Here is a 17,968-nt window from a genome sequence, read left to right on the forward strand (position 1 = left end):
AACGCTGGGGAGGAACAACAACTGTTGGATTTGGACGCGACGGCTTTGATGTCGCTGCCAATGAATTCGCTGTATTCGCTCACCTGGGGCGATTACGGCACCAGCCTCGTATCGGCCATCCAATTGTTGCGCTGCCATGGCGACCTCGTCGACTGCACGCTGGCCGCCGGCGGGCGGAGTTTTCCCGCCCACAAGATAGTCCTGTGCGCCGCCTCCCCCTTTCTACTGGACTTGCTCAAGGTGAGTGCCCCAAATTAACAGTATTAGCACTACTTAAGCCGCCCCCCCCCTTTGGAAAAGAGAGTTCTGTGGCCCCGCACATAACCTCAAACGTGGCGTACAGTTTGTAAACAGAGAAATCCAATCGCAGAAATAGGTTAATATGTGGAGCGCAGAGAAACTTACACACACAAATATACACATGTATCGCAGATTTACGCTCCGCTCCAAAAGTTGTCTAGAGATTTCTGTGCAAGTTTTCCACTGTCAATTGAGTTGAATGAGTGGCTGCGCCCCCCCACTGCCTCCCCCATCGAATCATTATTTTCTTGTTGCAAAGTTCACCAGAGAGCGAGGGAGAGAGAGAGAGAGAGTGAGTAAGAGGCCGAGCGCAGAGGGAGAGGGAGAGAGCGAGAGAACCAGTTGGTCGGTTGAAAAAAAGTGGGTGGCCCCCGGGGGTGGGAAGGAGAGGGGGAGCGGCAAAAGCTGCTGCGCCAACTTTCAGTCCGCATGTGTTAGAGCGAGTGCAAACGAGAGCGCCAAAAAGCAGCGCGGCAACTATTGTAGTTGTTGCTGCTGGCTCGTTGGAGCTTTCTTGCCTTTTGGTTCTTGCTGCCCGTTGTTGTTGTCGGGTGCACACGAGCGCGACCTCTTTTTTCCGCAGGCAGAACTGTACAGTTGGCACTAGCTAAGGGGGAACTTTGAACAGTGGGTGCGACGATGTATATTAAAATAAAAATATTATTATTACAGATAGAAAAGTTTACAAAACTAGACTATCTTTATGATACAGCTATATAAATTATTTGGAGAGTTAAATATAATACTACAAGTTTTTTTTTTATTTATACACTATAAATAGAATATATATAAGAAACCATATAATAAAACAAAAAAATCAGAAAAGAAAATCGAATGAAGAAACATTTAGAAACTGCTAAAATTAAACATTTATGATGAGGATGAAACAGCTGTATGTGTCAATCCCTCTTCAATTACTGAAAACCCAAAGAAAGTTACGACTAGATTTTAAATAATAAAACTAAAATAGGCTTATCTACTTTAGGATGGTAAAAAAAAGAGTTCATTTTAGTTTCTGGAGTTCATTTGTCCGTATGGGTTCAAGTTAAAGCAAACTGTGTGCCACACTTTTCTATCTTATCGAAAGCGTCCCGTGTTCGAAGAAATTGAAACATTTCATATCAGGGGGCGCACTTTCGCTTGGAGCTGCTTTGCGTCCCATTAGCGATACTGTACTTTTTTTGAGCTATTCATTTGCATTTGCACTTTACCTTGGGGTTTCTTGCGCCCGTTCTATCGATTGTGCGAAGTGTGCGCCAAAGTGCGAAGCTCAGACCGTCTCGAATGCGTGGCCCCATCGAAATGGAAATGCTGACCAAAACAGAGCGCGGCCAGCGGAATGAAAACACCTGATGCGACGCCGGCAGAGCCTCTTCTCTCCTCTCCGCTCCGCTCCGTTCCCCCTCTCAGCACTCCGCTCCGCTCCTCTCCTCTCCTCTCCGCCGGGAAAAAAGTAAACAGAGCGTAATTTTTAAAAACACCGCTCAGAGCCGACGTTGGGGAAATGTCAAAGAATGGGAAAAAATGCGGCTGTGAACTCTGCAAGAGTCCGAAATGTACAAGATGTACTGATCTCGTTACACTCACACACGCACGCCAAAACACATGGCGGCCGCTCTTTGCTGCTCTGGCTCCCTTTCCCTCTCTGGCTCCCACCACCACTTCCGTGGCCCAGAATGCAACTCAGAAAAAATCGATGAGCGTGCTGAGACGTCGACGGGTGGTGTAGAGTTCAAAGAGCGTCATGTGAGGGAGAGGGGATATGACATTCATTTGAAGAGATTGTCATTGGGTGGGGAGGGTGGCGAGAGGCGATGAAGGGGAGGGTGGTTTGTGAGCACCGCTTGCTAATTAAATGTCCAGAGCGCGAGAGGAAGAGGGAGCGGGAGCGGGAGAGCTGCTAAGCGCTCTTTCTTTGAGCACTGCTCTGTTTTCTTTTTCAGCATCTCGAAATCTCCTCAAAATCCTGCTGCAGAATGTGCAGAGCGCGCAAAAGTAAAAGCCGGTTGTCTTTTCACCCATGCCAGTGTGCGTGAGCGGTGGAGAGTGCGGTGTGAGCGGGAGTGGACGACACGTGCATGAGTGTGAGCGCCGCGCCGCGCCGCGAGTTTCCATTATTTCCATCTCCGTCCGTCTGTTATTGTTATTGTTTTTGTTTGGCTTGGCCGACGGACGGACGGGCCTCTCAATTGACGCTCCGCCAAAAATGTGAGAAAGTCGCCAAACAAACGGAACTCTCTAGGATTAAGTTAAAGCCGTGGAAAGAGTCGTAAGAAGAATCTCTTAACGTTCCAAGTTGGCTAAGGTTTCGCCATGGAAGGGGTGATGAAGATACTTTCTGTTCCACTGTATTAACCATAACAAGCCGGGTTTGAGCATAGATTACATAGATAAGGAAAATCCCTGAATAAAATGGTTATTTCTGAGGATATAGTAATAATAGAACTTAAAACTAATGCTTAGCTTGGACATTTTGCTTATATTGTATATACATTTCATATTAGTATACTTCTTTATCTGTAAAAATGGGGAAATCAAGAACCTACTTAAGTTTTTTACCATGTCATCATCCTATGACTATTTTTAAATATTTTTTGCATTTTAAGCGGTGACGAAGAAATAGCTTTTATTATTTTATTATTCATAGCGATTATTCTAGAGATATTTTATAAACTACATTCCTATAGTATTATATTGTAACTTTCATTATTTACTTACTTATCAATTATTTCCTTCCTCTTCAGAATACACCATGCAAGCACCCAGTGGTTATGTTGGCCGGCGTGAATGCGAACGATCTGGAGGCGTTGCTGGAGTTCGTGTACCGCGGCGAGGTGAGCGTGGATCACGCCCAGCTGCCGTCGCTGCTGCAGGCCGCCCAGTGCCTCAACATCCAGGGACTGGCCCCGCAGACAGTGACCAAGGACGACTACACCACCCATTCGATTCAGCTGCAACACATGATTCCGCAACACCACGACCAGGACCAACTGATAGCCACGATCGCCACGGCCCCACAGCAAACGGTGCACGCCCAGGTGGTGGAGGACATCCATCACCAGGGCCAGATCCTCCAGGCAACGACCCAGACCAACGCAGCAGGACAACAGCAGACCATTGTGACCACGGACGCGGCTAAACATGACCAGGCAGTGATTCAGGCATTCCTCCCGGCACGCAAGCGCAAACCGCGCGTCAATAAAAAGTCACGTAAGTTAAAAAAGCTATCTTATTAGCAAGTTTTCTATATTTCGTTTATTCGGTAATGCAGCAACGGCACCGAAAATAAGCAAAGTTGAAGGAATGGACACGATTTTGGGCACACCGACTTCATCGCACGGCTCGGGATCAGTGCAACAGGTGCTCGGCGAAAATGGAGCCGAGGGCCAGCTGCTTTCATCCACGCCGATCATCAAAAGCGAAGGACAAAAGGTAGAGACTATTGTGACCATGGACCCCAACAACATGATACCGGTAACGTCGGCCAATGCGGCAACTGGCGAGATCACAACGGCACAGGGAGCAACTGGCTCATCCGGCGTCAATACGAGTGGCGGTTCATCCACGCCAAAGGCCAAACGCGCTAAACATCCACCCGGAGCAGAAAGTGAGTTGTAGCTGAGGTTTATACAAGGCTGCTATAAAGTGATAAGATAAGATATAAGTGATTTGATTCATTTTTAATGCGAATTCATACTTTTGAGTTATGGTTTTAGCTTCTATCACTTTATCAGAGCCAGCAGTGATTTAAAAAGTATTTCCTGATGCTAAAGTACTTTCTTTTCCCCGTTCTTAGAACCACGATCGCGGTCGCAATCGGAACAACCTGCTACTTGCCCCATTTGCTATGCTGTCATACGTCAATCGCGGAACTTGCGGCGCCATCTCGAGCTGCGGCACTTTGCCAAGCCGGGCGTGAAGAAGGAGAAGAAAAGTAAGTCCGGTAACGATACCACCTTAGACTCCAGCTTGGAGCTGAACACGACGGCAGAGGGCGACAACACAGTGGGCAGTGATGGACCAGGCGGAGCGGGATCAGCTGGAGGACAATCATCCGGTACGACGCCAACGAGAGTGATATCGAATGTACCGCAGGCCGCGGGGGCGCCGGCCATCCTGGCCCAAAATGTGCTGCCACAGCAGCAGCAGCAACTGCAGCAGCAGCAGCAACACCAGCAGCACTTGACCGCGGCAACATTAGCGGGTGGTGGCCAGGCATACATCAAACACGAGGGCGGCGGCGGGGGCGGCACTGGGCAGCAGCAGCAACAGCAGGCGCAACAGCAAGGCATGCAGAACGTCATACACATTGTGGGCGATCAGGTCTTCATGCCGCAGCAGCAACAGCCGCAGCCGCAGTAGCTGCCTCCTGCCCAGCCTTCAATCATTCCAACGCACCAACGACACCATCATCCACCACATTTCCAAAAGCAAAAAACGAAACCATGAAAAACAAAAATACCACTCTCGCATAACAAACACACACACGAAAACGTTTTGTAAATAACAATCAATCAAGCAAACAAATTCCCCGTGATCTGATCGAATGATTTGTGTTCATTTCCTGTATCATTTTTAATTTTTCCATAATTAATTGCTGCGTAAGTTTTTAATTTGCTAAACTTTATTCAAATTGCGCTTTTAACATTTAACACACATTTTCTTATGCAGTATTTTCTTGCATATTGTAATACAGAGAAAATAAACTATAAAAAACAGAAAAGAGAGAATTTCGCATGTCTCCACGTAAATGAATACTCGACTAATTTACTTAAATAATCTAATTAGTGTCGCAAATAACTGTTGTAAAAATTAAATGTACAATTAGAATCGAGGATCGCAATCGGTTTAAGTTTCTCTATTTTAAATATTATATTACAAATTGTTTAATTAATAAAATATTATATATTTTTTTATATAACAAAAACGAAATTAATCTCTGCCCTGTGGCAAGGACTTTAATTTATTGCAATTGGCTGTTCGTTATTATCGTTTCTCTAAGTTGCAAGAAAATACTGTTGTTCGCTCGTCGACTTTCTAAGCTACTAACTCACAGTGCCTGATTAATTCTGCTCGGAATTTCCCTGCAAAAGAGTTGTTTGAAACATTCAATGATTGGAACACATCTTGCGGATGTAGAATTGACAACCTGGCCGTTTAAAAATTTCGACTTTGTCATTATTAATGTTACATTTATTTCTCGGGATAAACCCTGATTTCTGATTTGTTTCTTTTGTGACTACCTTAAAAATCTTTTTTTTTTGTATTGTGTTAACTAATTTGATTTCATTTCTTTCTTTTTTGATTTAACTTATACTAATACTTGTTTTGTCTTGTGTATTAAACATTGTACTATTTTTTTTGTAGCACCTTTCCATTTACACAACCACACATTATCCCATTCTCCTCCTGGCCGTAGTCCTAGAAGGTCGCGTTGTTTCTCTGTTGGGCCAGCGATGTTGCTGTAGTGTCGTCCTCTCGCTCTGTATTACTCTTACTACTATCCCCTGTGTAGTTTGGCCAACCGCAGCGGCAGCTTTCTCACCAGCAACTCCCATTCCTTCCTTGCAGCAACCAGTGGCAAAAAGTCGAGTAGCGGATCCAGCGCCTCGGGATCGGGCGGAGCACTCAGCTCCAGCGGCAGTGTGCCGCAGGTGCAGACGGTGCAATCCCTGCACACGTTGCAGGGCGTGCAGGTCAAAAAGGATCCCGATGCCCAGCAGCAGCAGCAGCAACAACAGCAGCAACAGCAGGCAATGGCAGTGAGTGGCTCGGCGGGCGGACAAGTGCAACAGCAGCAGGTGCAGCAAGTGCAGCAACAAGTCCAGCAGCAGCAGCAACAGCAGCTACAACATCATCAAATCATAGACTCCTCGGGAAACATAACAACGGCCACGACGAGCGCTCAAGCGGCGGCTGCCGCCCAGCAACAGGCGGCCAGTCAGCAGCAACAACTGGTGGCCCAATCCGCCGATGGCAGCGAGAGCGGAGCACCGCTTTCGATTGCCCAGGTGCAGACGCTGCAGGGCCATCAGATCATAGGCAATTTAAATCAGGTGAATATGACTGACTTCCAGCAGCAACAACAGCAGCAGCAGCAGCAGCAGCAACAGCAGCAGCAGCAACAACAGCAGCAGCAGCAACAGCAAACACAACCACAACAGACGCTCTGATCGGACCGAAGACGTACTAGATCCACTATGTACTATTCTATATAGCTATTAGTTTTGGTTTTGCTAAACGCTTTAAATATCCTTCTCGCCGAATGCGTAGACAATTTCTAAATTAATTTTAAAAGCCGCAAAGGCACATTTAGTTGTTTACTATTTTGTTGTACAATTTTTACGACTTTAAATGTTGATTTGCCCCCTATAATTTAGTTTTGTTGCTAGTTTTACGTTTAAGTGCGCTATGGTTATTGGAAAGTACGTGCATACCTAATTTCTCTTCCACAACTATCCATTTTGTATAGTCTAACCAATGTCCCAATGCTAGAGGATCTCTAGTCAGATTGAAATCCTCCAGATCAGTGAAAATCTTGCAATCAAAGAAGGTTCCCTTGCTCAGGGCCAGATTTCGGCCTTGAGCGATGGCACCTTGCCTTAAGAAAATGTAGTTAAATATAAATACACTTAGACTTAAAATTCTTGATTTACAAACAGCTACTTAAGCAGCTCAGAACTATTTGATCTGATCAAAGAAGAGTTCGCTCAAGAGGGGTTTCTGAAAACCCGAAATTCGTGTCTGCCCACCAACAACCACTCAATTAATCAATCTTTCTGATTTCTCTGCAATAGTTTTTATTTAAGTACTATGCGCTCTAAGTTTAAATCAAAAACATTTTTATGTATATTTCGTAATTTTAATAGTTGGAAATTTTTCATAAAGACCACATTTTGTTGTTTTAGAAAGATGAAAAATATCCCCGAGAATTATGATTTAATTGTATAAATTTAAACACCTGGGGATATTTCATCTACCTGAAGTGGTCAAGTTACTGTTAGTCTCCTCACATACTTAAATAAAATCTAAATTGATTTAAAGCAAATAAAAAAACAAGTAAAATAAAAAAAACCCTTTTAAACACATTTCTCCTCAGTATTTTCTTTTATGTTGAACGCTTTTTTGGTGATGGTTTCTTTGATAAAGTATTTTGTAGATTGTAATGCCATTACTAACTGTTTATTTACTTAATATTATTGAGTTGCATGTATTATTTTTATTAGTTTTAGGATTTCTTTGCAAGACTGTTGACTCTTAAAAGACAGAAAATTTAATGAAAACCATATTGTGACTAATTGCACTAGGCACTGCAAAAAACTCGACCACATCACACGCATTGTTTCACATTTTACAAAACTTTGTTGCACATGACCAAATTCATTAACAAATCGTTCTTTTCTTCTCTCTTTCTCGCTGCCACGTTAAAAAAAATAAAAACACCATCTAACCAATAAAATTCACTACATTTGTGTGTAAAAACTAAACCTTCATGCATCCCACAACAAATCAAAATCATTGAAATCATGAAGGGCAACAACAAGAACATTTTGGTAAAGAAGGTTTTCATTTTGAAAGGCGGTAATAATACGTAATGATGAGCCAACGATATGTCCAGCGGCCCTGGAGGAGGAGGAGGCGGGAGCGGGCAACAGCAGCAGCATCAGCATCAGCAGCAGCAACATAACACCAGCAGCGGCAACAATGGCGGCACAACAGCAGCAACATTGAGCAGCAGCAGCAGCAACAGCAGGAGCAACACGCCAGCAACGTCAACATCATCGACTGCGACTGGAACAGGCGCCACGTCCACACTGCAGCGTCGCATCCTGCGCGGTCATGCGGCGCAGACAACCAGCGGCGAGCGTGTCCTGCTCATTAACTACGTGCCACAGTCGGGAGCTGGTGCGGGTGCAACAGCAACCGCAGCCACACAGAGTACGTCCCAATTGCCCACCCGTAAGATACTCCAGGCCAGAGCCTCGGCAGCAGCAGCAGCAACTGGGGGAGGAGGCCCAGCAGGAGCTTCATCATCCTCGCCACCATCCACACCAGCTGTCTCGTTCGCCGGACTGGGCTCCGAGGTGACCGTCACCCTGACGCGCACAAATCAGCGCGCCAGCATGACCAGTGTCACAGCCGCCGGTCATATTGTTAGAAATCAGCAGGCAACCACCTATCACCAGAGCACAAACACAGCCACCACAGCATCGACATCCAGCGGCACATCGGCTATCCATGAGCACATGGCCACGTCAACTTCGCCGCCGCCACTGGTCTTCACCCATCAGTCACACCATCACCACAGCCAGCAGCAGCAGCAACATGAGTATCACCAGGATCACCAGCTGGTGGACCACCATCAGCTGGATCAAGAGCATATAATCATAGATCATCATCAGCAGGCGGAGGATGATCAGTTGATTGAATACGATGATGGCGGGACGATTGAGGAGCAGCATCATCAGCTGCAATTGCAGGAGGACCTACACGATCCCCAGCAGCAGCAACATCACGACGTTGTCCAAGAGGTGTATCTCCAGTAAGAGAGATTAGTCTTAAGCGTAGCCAAATAAGTTTTAGCCATTCTTTAATCAATTTTGGAACACCCAAAATGTGTGCAAAACGAAAAATCGAATTTGACAAAGCTTTAATTTGGCAATTTTTTCAAAAAATTCTGCTGTATATTTAAGTTATTCCCTTCTTGAATTTCTATAATCTGATCCTCTTTAATTGCACACATTTTGAGAAAAACCAATACAAATCGTGTACATATAATACAACCACTTTGAATAACCCTAGAAGCAAAGATGTTTTAGAAGACCTTGTTTCAGTTTGTATATAGTTTTCCGACCAGGTAGACAAATATTTTCCATTGAAAGTATTCAGCGTAAAATTAAAATATTGAAGAATAAATTCAATTATCTAGCGGTTAATAAAGATTATTTTTGTACTATACAAATAACGCTACTAAATATTTGCCAGTTGAGGAGTAACTGCACATATTAAATAACCATTGACGATCTAATCAATTAGTTATTGTCAGTTGAAGATCAAAACAAACAACGTCAGAAATCGTAATCAATTGTAAGATATATTGACTTCAATTTAGAAAAACCAATTTGGCACATAATACGGATGTAAGAACTAATTCAATTATGATAGTTTGAAAGGTGTTTAAGCAGAGTGGCCCTTAGGATTACGAAAAAAGAAGAACATATTCATGTAACCCAGACTTTGGGGCCAAGGCAATAAAGCGAGCCGGGTTGTGTACGGAAAAACCATTTAAAAGTCGCAACTTATTTATTTTTCTGGGAAGTATTTAAAAGCTAATGATACTTACGCCATGCCTCTAACAAAAGGTGCTGCATACATTTAGGTGTATTTTATACATGAGAAGTTTTAGTTTGGAAATCTGTGGAAAACGTCAGTGAATTGGGAAATCCCCAAAATTGAATCTGGTAATTAGATTCACATTCGGATTTATTTGATATCCAATCTTAGGAAAACGCATTAAGTGATATTATTTTAAATATTTATTGTTTTTTGCCTTTGTAACGGTTGCCTATACACAATGTTGTCTTCTAATATACAAAAAGCCATTTAACAACTATATTTTTTTTAATATTTACAATTTGTTTACTTTTTTACAAGTAGCAAACTAAAAAGCTACAAAAAATTACACACTACCATAAGTTTTTTTTTGTATTTAATTTACAGGATGCTTGTTACCAATTAAAATGCCCGATCTAGGTTCAGTAAGCTTAAATTGGAGCGCTTGCAAGTGTTGGAATACACAATTTGTAATTGAATTGCAATATCTACATTAGGTTTTATATTAGCAATATAATCAGGCACTAGCTAAACAATGCTTTCCCTCAATTGCAGCTATTTTAAATAATTTGTTGTGTATTTTTCTTTTTCTCATTAAGTTTAAAATGTCTTAAAATGCAATTTGAAAAGATTATTGTTCCAAGTTATCTTATAACAGTTTTGGACCTGCATTATGTTGGTTTATAGTTATTTTTAATCTTTCTGTTAAGCATTTTTAACTTTATATCAATTTGAATTGTCTGATTAACTAGTTTGTTTAAAGTTTTTTTTCTTTTAATTTGCAATCTATTTACTTTTTAAGTACCAATTTATTATGTTTTCACTTTTCCATTAGCAGCTGAAAAATTGTCTCAAAACACAGCTAATCATTACTTGATATTATCCGGCAATTACAACTATAATGTCTATAATGTCTGTGTTTTTAGCAATGTTTGTGTGTCAGTTATTGCCATATTTACTTGGCACTTTTCATTAGGCGACTGCTGGCAAAGCATTCGCCAAAGAAGCGATCCAACGAATGGTACAAGTGCGGACGCACATTGGACAGACCGTGATCCTCGTCAGCGTAGCTCTGGAATAGTGTTTTCGATAAGAAATATTTCAAGATGTGCTTTAGGACAAATGCTTACGATCTGCTTGAAGAGGATGTCCTGACGTTCCAGATTTTTGGCCAAGATCATGGCTTGCTGGTAGTGCACATTGTCATCTGAGGTGCCATGGACTAATAGGTATTTCTTGCCCCTCAGCTTTACTGCCATTGTGCTCAGTCGGGAATTGTCATAGCCCACTTCATTGGTGTTTGGAAGACCCATATAGCGCTCTGTGTAGATGGAGTCTGTGGGGAAAGAATACTTAGTATGTCGAATCAAAAGATCAGGAGCTTTGGAATCCCACCGTAGTATGCCCAATCCGTGACTGGAGCTATCGAGGCTGCGCACTTGAACACTTGGTTTTGGTCATTGGCCAGAGCCATGGCAGCTGCATAGCCACCATATGACCAGCCCCAAATGCCAATGTGCTCCGCATCAATGTAGTTGAGGGTCTTAGCAAGGTGTCTGGAAAGGAAAGATAGTTATAGTTGGCTTTTTATTTTAGGTTTTAACCTTTAGCTTACTGAGTAACGTTGATCTGATCGCTGATCTCCACGGTACCCAACTTAAGGTAGATGGAATGAAGGAGACTCTCGCCACGAAGTCCAGAGCCACGACCATCGATCTTGGCATAGATCACAGACTGATTTGAGGTCAGATATGTGCCCCAGTCCACCATCCATTTGTTGGTAACCTTAAAATAGAGAATTAATATACATCTATAAGAATATTACTCAGCATTTATCTAACTCACGGAATAGGAATCTGGTCCTCCATAGACATCCACCAGCATGGGATACTTGGTTGCCCCACTGGTGTCCAAATTGGGGGGCAGCTGGAGCAGTACCTTCGCCTGGAAGCCACCGTCGATGTTCACCGTGAGGATCTTATGGCTTGGCAGTTTTGTGCCCTTCAGTTTGGCACGCAGACTTTCATTGGTTTCCCAGTCGAGGACATGCGAGATGACAACTTGAGCTGGAAAATTAGCAAGATAATTAAATAAAATACAAATATAAATTATACGAATCATCATACTGCCTAATCATTAAATAATCAAATCATCGAATCACTAAATCATCAAATCATCGATTCATAAAATCATCAAATTATCGGATCACCAAATCATTGAGTTATCGAATCAAATCATTAAATGATTAAATCATAAAATCTTCAAATCATCGAATTATTGAATCAATAAATTATCGGATCATGGAGTTGTCGAATCAAATCAATAAGTAAGAGAATCATGAAGTCATCGAATTATCTGATCACCAAATCATAAAGTTATCGAATCATAAGATATCATTAATTGGGTTTCTGTTTCGAAACATACAGTTTTCGAACTTCCACTCGTAGATATGGGTAGTGGGAATGCCAGGTCCCTGGGAGGTTATCACAATGTGGCTATTGTCGTTGAAAGTGGCCGAGAAGTAGGTCTGCTGGACATCCCCGGACTTGATCAGGTTGCAGGTGAGGCACTTGGGACTCTGCTTGGGCAGCGCCCGAATGGCGTACAGATGCAGCTGCTCCGGGTGCTCCTCCGTGTTGGCCGTGTAGAAGATGATGTCGTTGGTGCCGTCCCAGTGCAGGATGCTGTCCACCACGTACTTGCCCTCGGTCAGCGGCTCAGGCGTTTGTGGCTCCGCGCTGGCCACCGTGGAACTGAGGAGCTGGACGTGCTTGTAGTTGTTGTACGGCAGGACGAAGGCCAGACGGGAACCATTGCGATTGCGGAACGGAGCGGTATAGAGGTCCACCCAGCCGGTCTTCGACTCGGCGCTGTAGATCTATAGATGAATAATGTTATAAAATTATAGGGAACAATATTCTGTGTAGTTAGTATTTATTTTCCATAGAAACCCAAATAACTTACCACTTTTCTGTTGAGTCCGTCGAAGGTAACGACATAGGCGGCGTTCTGGATGCGGTTCATCCAGATGGACAGCACGTTGGTATCGTCCACCCAACTGACCACGGTGACGATGTAGTCCGTTTCCGTATTGAGAGCCGCTGGCACCGGCATCTGGGTCAGGAAGTGCTTGCCAGCCACGGCACTCTCCAGGTCGACCATGACCAGCTCCACCCGCGGATTGGAGGAACCAGCTTTGGGATAGGCGATCACCTGGTGCAGCGGATACTGATAGCGCAGATCCCCAGCATCACCGTAGTAGGGGAAATTGATCTGGTGCGTGGACGAGTCGTCGAACTTGATGAAGGCCAGTTGCTTGCCCGAGGGATTGAACCAGGTGGCCACGTTGGAGCTGAACACCTCCTCCTCGTACACCCAATCGGGTATGCCGTTGAGTACTCTCTCGTTCTCGTCACTGGTGAGCGCGATCTCCTGCTCCAGGGCACCCGTCTTGTAGTACAGATTCCGATTGAAGTTGATCACAAGGGCATTCCCCACCGGCGACCACTGGACCATGCTCAAGTACTGCTGCACATCCTCGATGGTCAGGGCAGTCAACGTTTTCGTGTTCAAGTTGTACAGATCGTACTGGGCGAGGAAGCTGTACCGGAAGTTTTTCCTGTAGTTCTTTGCCAGCAGAAGGAACTGCCCATCGGCAGACTTCTCATACAGCACGTACTGAAGGGCGTTCTCTAGCAGGACGGTGAGGGCTCCCGTCTTGGCATCGTACTCTACAATAGACTGCGCAGTGGGCATTAGTAAGTTTTTATCGAAACGTACTTCAATTAAAATATTATTTTTCAAATCAACCTTAATTTATTGTCTCTTAAATATTTGACTCACATTATTCTCCTTGTAAATTAGACTGTCGCCGTTGCTCCAGCTGCCGTTGAAGCGCTTGGCGTACAGCTGACCGCCCAGCACATCTTCCAAATCAATGGCATTATTGGAGTTCGAGTCTGAGTCGTCGGCACTGTCCTTTTCATCTGTGCGAAGAATGAACACCAAGGCTGTGGCCAGCAAAGCTAGCGCTATGACCGCAGTCACAATGCTCAGGATGATCCGCACCCGACGCTTCTTCTCCTTGGTATGCATCAGATTCTGATTAGAGAAAAAGATTTCAACTATTAAAAATTTGTATATACAAATTATTTAATGAAATTGTGAAGTTAAAAATACTTATTAAAATAAGAATATAATCCTTTGCCTTTTAAACTTCCAAGAAAGAAATCTAATTTAAGCTCTTATAGGAGAATTAATTTGTTGTTTTTTTATATTTTTCTTAAAACAAATATTTTTATGCTCGACACCTTTTATATAGAAACATTTGTTTGTCGGTTTTTCTGTTTGGTTTATCTAGGATCTATAAAAATTCTTTGATGTAACAAAATTATTTTGAAGTCAAAGAAAAAGTTAAACAAAATCAGGTGCAAAGGCAAAGTCTCAACTTTTAAAAGACTAGTGAAAAAATACTAAATGTAAATTTGTTGAATATTTTGTAAGCCTAATTAAAAAGATTAGTTTAGTCCACTCACTAACGTTTTTGTTTGCCGCAAATAAACTAGAAAATAAGTATTCAAGTAGGTTCATTGCTTTTATGCACTTTCAAAAAGGCCAGCAGTGAGTTCGTTAACCCTTTTTTCCCAGTAGGGAAATGAGCTTTCATTTCGTACGGGCTTCGTTTCCTCGGTTTCCATTCACATTTCTGCAATCAGCCACCTTCTGGGGTGACCCAAATTGAGCAACTTGGCCAGGCCCAATTATAAGGCTCGAACGAAGTGCGCACTTTGGCCAATTTGGATACAATCTTACCGCCTAATCTGCGACTCGAGACACGTATATGTACTGTGTGGTATATTATATGGAAAGCAACGCCGCGCATGCGCAATGACTCTTGCTTTCGCATCTCCAGTCACTCAAGGCGTTTCACTCAAATCGCTGAAAACAAAGCAAAATGCACTGGAGCTGTGCGAAGAGATTGGGGATAGACTTGTGTATATGTGTGATATAGGGAGGGCAAGCAAATGAGTAGGAAAAGTGGAGAGCGAAGATGAAAGTAGTTTTCTGTTAGCCAGCTCCAGACTGGGTCGTCGATAACTGGTTTATGCTCTGGTCAGTATACCGAATATATACCTATATAAGCACAGGTAAGATAGCTAAAGAAGGGGGAGTGGGGCCACACAGGGGCTCCAGCAATTGCGGCGTGACGTAATTAAATAAGGCCGCATTTTGCTTTTTTCGTATCGAGTTTATTTTATGGACTTGTTTGGGGGTTTTGCCCATTTGTTGGTTTTACATAATTTTACTTTACGCGACTACGTAATTGAAGTTGTCCACACCCCAAGAGACAAAGAAAGGCAGCTCTTCTGTTTTTTCTTCTCACTTTTTTATTTAACTGGGCTTCGATGTGATAATTGCGCTGTTGAAATCGATCATTAGATAAAGAGATTTATGATTTTACTTATTTCTGTTTTCTGCCTCTTTTTTGTCAAGTCATGTCAATCGGTTTTTGGCAGAGCGTGACACTTTTTTGTGATTACTTAATGGGATTTATTTTTACGAACTCAAGGTTAAAAAGCTGGCAAATAATTTTATTTTGATATAAGTTGTGTTCCCTTGATTTTTAATAATTTACAACTAATTCTGCCTAGAATATGACACCTTGCATATGGCAATGACATATCTTTTAAGTTCTACTGAATGTCTTTTTTGTTTAAAGAAGAACGAGTTTCTATTGTTAGTTTTGTTGTGGATTTATCTACACAATAAAATCTGCTTGTTAAACATACCAATAGACCAACTTTATTATTGAGTACACCCCCAGAGTTCTGGAAAAACCAGTTCTGAGTTGCCCAGTTCGACTGCACCTTTTGGCACTAGTTAGGTTTATATATACACAGTGCATTCTTGTAATATGGGCAATTTATCTGTGCTTTGCAAAAATCGCAGCCCAAAAGGGCAAGAGTCGCAGGACAGAGCCTTTGAACATGTTACTTCCTCGGAAAACCAACGACACGTGTAGGGGATTCCCCACTGACCACGTGGCCACTCCCCAAATCTCTTGGATAATATATAGCCCTTTGGAGGCACAACTGGCAACGTCGAAGACATGTTAGTTACAACTTTGCAGCATTTTATATGTTTCACCATGGCATATGCACACACAATTTATGGTTCCTCTTGGGTTTCATGGCGATGGGGATTCGAGTTTGTGGGAAAACAGCAAGCAGATTTTTATTCAAATTAAAAGTGGGGATTGGTTTCGCAGTTTCTTTTATTAGTTTAATTATTGAGGTATTGTAGGGTAGCTGAGATGTAAAATAACACACATACAAAATTATAACAGTAATTAATCTTAGTTCAGGTGAAAAATCAAACATTTATGAACTTAAGAATTACTTTAAATTAACTTAAATTAAATACCAATAATAAAAAAACTAATAAATATAATACCAATTAGGAAAACAATTTGTAGTTATGAATTAAACATAGATAATGTTTAAACTTAAGACAATTAAGAAATATTTCTTAGTTATTAATAACTAGACCATGGGTAAACGATATGAAGAGTATCACATGAACTAACAATTATAAATACAAGTTATCACACATGACTGATATATTGACCCCTGAAAGTAATCCATTTGCTCACTTTTGGCAGAATAACCCTGGGAGAGTATTTAAGCTTCCACAAAGACAAGGAAATGCTGATATACCAGCTCTTTCATTTCTAGAAATGTTATTCACTGGTCGAACGCTTGACCAACTCCAATCATATCGATGTCCATACAGACTTTTTTTGGCTTGATTGTTTTGGGATTTCCCATTGAGTTCGCTGCACAATATGGCGCAATTAGACGGCTACCTGTACACATCTCACCTCACCACTTGCCAGACATCGATTCATTTAATAAACATGAAATGGAAAGGTTTTTGAGAGCACAGTTTTCGCTAGATCCCTCGGCGGAACAGGAATCATTTGCTGGACTTCCGGCAATTAGTTGGAGTTTCGCCAGTCAAGATATATGGAATTTTCCAACCGTGTTGCACCACATGTCGTATACTTGTTTTTTGTTCATCCCCTTATTTTGCCATTTTGCTGTTAGGACATAATCGCCTCGACGTGAGGAGCTTGACAACTATTTGAGCCCCTTGGAAAGGACAACACAAAAAAATTGATGACCTCTTGTCTGGCCTGGGGGCTGAGGTTTTTACATGCGGCTTCCTTCCTCCTCTCTCGTTTGGCTTTTTATTAAACTGCCTCCCGAAATTAATTAATTTGCTCGGTCCTGGGTGTGCTCTATCCCCGGGGGTTCCCCGTTTCTTATGTTTTTGCTACGCTGCTAATTGAGCTCTCACTTTAACGTGTTTAATTAATTAGCTACAAGCGTAATTTGAGCTGGGGGCTACACATAATTACATTGTGTCTAGTGGAAATTGAGTTCTAGTTAGTCAGTGATTAAGGTGTGAGAACTGGGAAACTAGCTTGCAAGATCTGTTGAACATAAGAGACCAAATATTTCAGGGGTAATAAAAAAAGTGCAGAGTAAATAAAATAACAATAAAATAGCTTAAATTATATTTTTTTATCTGAATGAAATTATTTTTATTTATTATTTTTTAAGAGGCCTTCTTTGTAATCTACTTTTTAGAAACATATTACAAAGGTTTTATAGTAATTAATATGCAATCCAAAGGCCTAAGCTTTCCGCCCACTATTTTCAATTATAATTATAATTAACTCCTGTAAGCGCACATTTCGAAAATCAAACATCACGTCCTGCCTTTCATTGGCCACCTGTTGATGGAAAACCACAGAGCGTGTTAAAGGACATACTCAACTCCCACTAACCACATATCCCACCCACATTTTCGATTGATATATTAGCTGCTCATCTCTCCATTCATCTTGTGTTTATCTCAGTGGCTATTGTGGTCAATCGGCGGCTCATTTTCGCACTCATGGAAAATCAATTTAATTACTGCACACCCAAGGACCCCAAACACATCGCCAAATGTTGGCCAATCGGCAGGCGGTGATTCGGGCTTGTGTTAGCTTGTTCTCGTGTAGTGATGTCAGTTTAGATTTAAACCGAAACTATTAAAATAGGACTTGTTTTGTTTAAATGATGTGGTTAAAATAAAATGAACATTCAGTGCCCTTTTGCTAACCCCAACTATTTGTGTCATGCTAATGTCAATGTTATTATTACTCATTAAAAAGTACAATGGCCTTTAATGCTTTATAATCAGTATTTTGGGCGAAACAAAAAAAGTAGTGGTCGAAAAATGGAATGGCATACCTTGCTGAACTCGAAATAAAATTCCCAATCAA

At 42.2% G+C, this 17,968-nt stretch overlaps 3 protein-coding genes across 10 annotated transcripts in view; 2 read left to right on the forward strand and 1 right to left on the reverse strand.

Annotated features, from left to right (window-relative positions):
• Window positions 1-48: 48 nt before the first annotated feature.
• LOC108035076 (transcription factor GAGA) lies at window positions 49-7,971 on the forward strand. Of its 5 annotated transcripts, none has more exons than XM_017110472.3 (6): window positions 49-240; window positions 3,045-3,510; window positions 3,572-3,907; window positions 4,097-4,357; window positions 5,872-6,356; window positions 7,833-7,971. In XM_017110472.3, exons 1-6 carry the CDS (start codon window positions 49-51, stop codon window positions 7,893-7,895), a joined length of 1,803 nt encoding a protein of 600 aa, XP_016965961.1. In that variant the 3' UTR covers window positions 7,896-7,971. The 5 variants fall into 5 exon arrangements, 4 of the variants coding, with proteins under 4 accessions (XP_016965961.1, XP_016965963.1, XP_016965958.1 ...); XM_017110474.3 differs by having other exon boundaries at window positions 4,097-4,234; XR_001768757.3 differs by lacking the exon at window positions 7,833-7,971 and having other exon boundaries at window positions 4,097-4,901; window positions 5,872-6,074.
• LOC108035077 (probable nuclear hormone receptor HR38) lies at window positions 7,911-9,584 on the forward strand. Its single transcript, XM_017110477.3, has one exon. The coding sequence runs from the start codon at window positions 7,911-7,913 to the stop codon at window positions 8,844-8,846; it is 936 nt and encodes a 311-aa protein (XP_016965966.1). The 3' UTR covers window positions 8,847-9,584.
• Window positions 9,585-9,818: 234 nt separating this feature from the next.
• LOC108035068 (venom dipeptidyl peptidase 4) overlaps window positions 9,819-17,968 on the reverse strand; it is a 79,892-nt gene continuing 71,742 nt past the window's right edge. For all 4 annotated transcript variants that reach the window (XM_044095337.2, XM_050886741.1, XM_017110459.2 and 1 more), the window contains 8 exons: window positions 13,477-13,734; window positions 12,598-13,374; window positions 12,058-12,511; window positions 11,479-11,699; window positions 11,249-11,418; window positions 11,029-11,189; window positions 10,764-10,969; window positions 9,819-10,705 (listed from right to left, as the gene is read on the reverse strand). In XM_044095337.2, the coding sequence (XP_043951272.1) occupies window positions 10,589-10,705; window positions 10,764-10,969; window positions 11,029-11,189; window positions 11,249-11,418; window positions 11,479-11,699; window positions 12,058-12,511; window positions 12,598-13,374; window positions 13,477-13,734 (2,364 nt within the window). In that variant the 3' untranslated portion in view covers window positions 9,819-10,588. The remainder of the gene's footprint in view (window positions 10,706-10,763; window positions 10,970-11,028; window positions 11,190-11,248; window positions 11,419-11,478; window positions 11,700-12,057; window positions 12,512-12,597; window positions 13,375-13,476; window positions 13,735-17,968) is intronic.

Source organism: Drosophila biarmipes, chromosome 3L, assembly GCF_025231255.1.
Source record: "Drosophila biarmipes strain raj3 chromosome 3L, RU_DBia_V1.1, whole genome shotgun sequence".
In the NCBI taxonomy this organism is placed as follows: Eukaryota; Metazoa; Arthropoda; class Insecta; order Diptera; family Drosophilidae; genus Drosophila; species Drosophila biarmipes.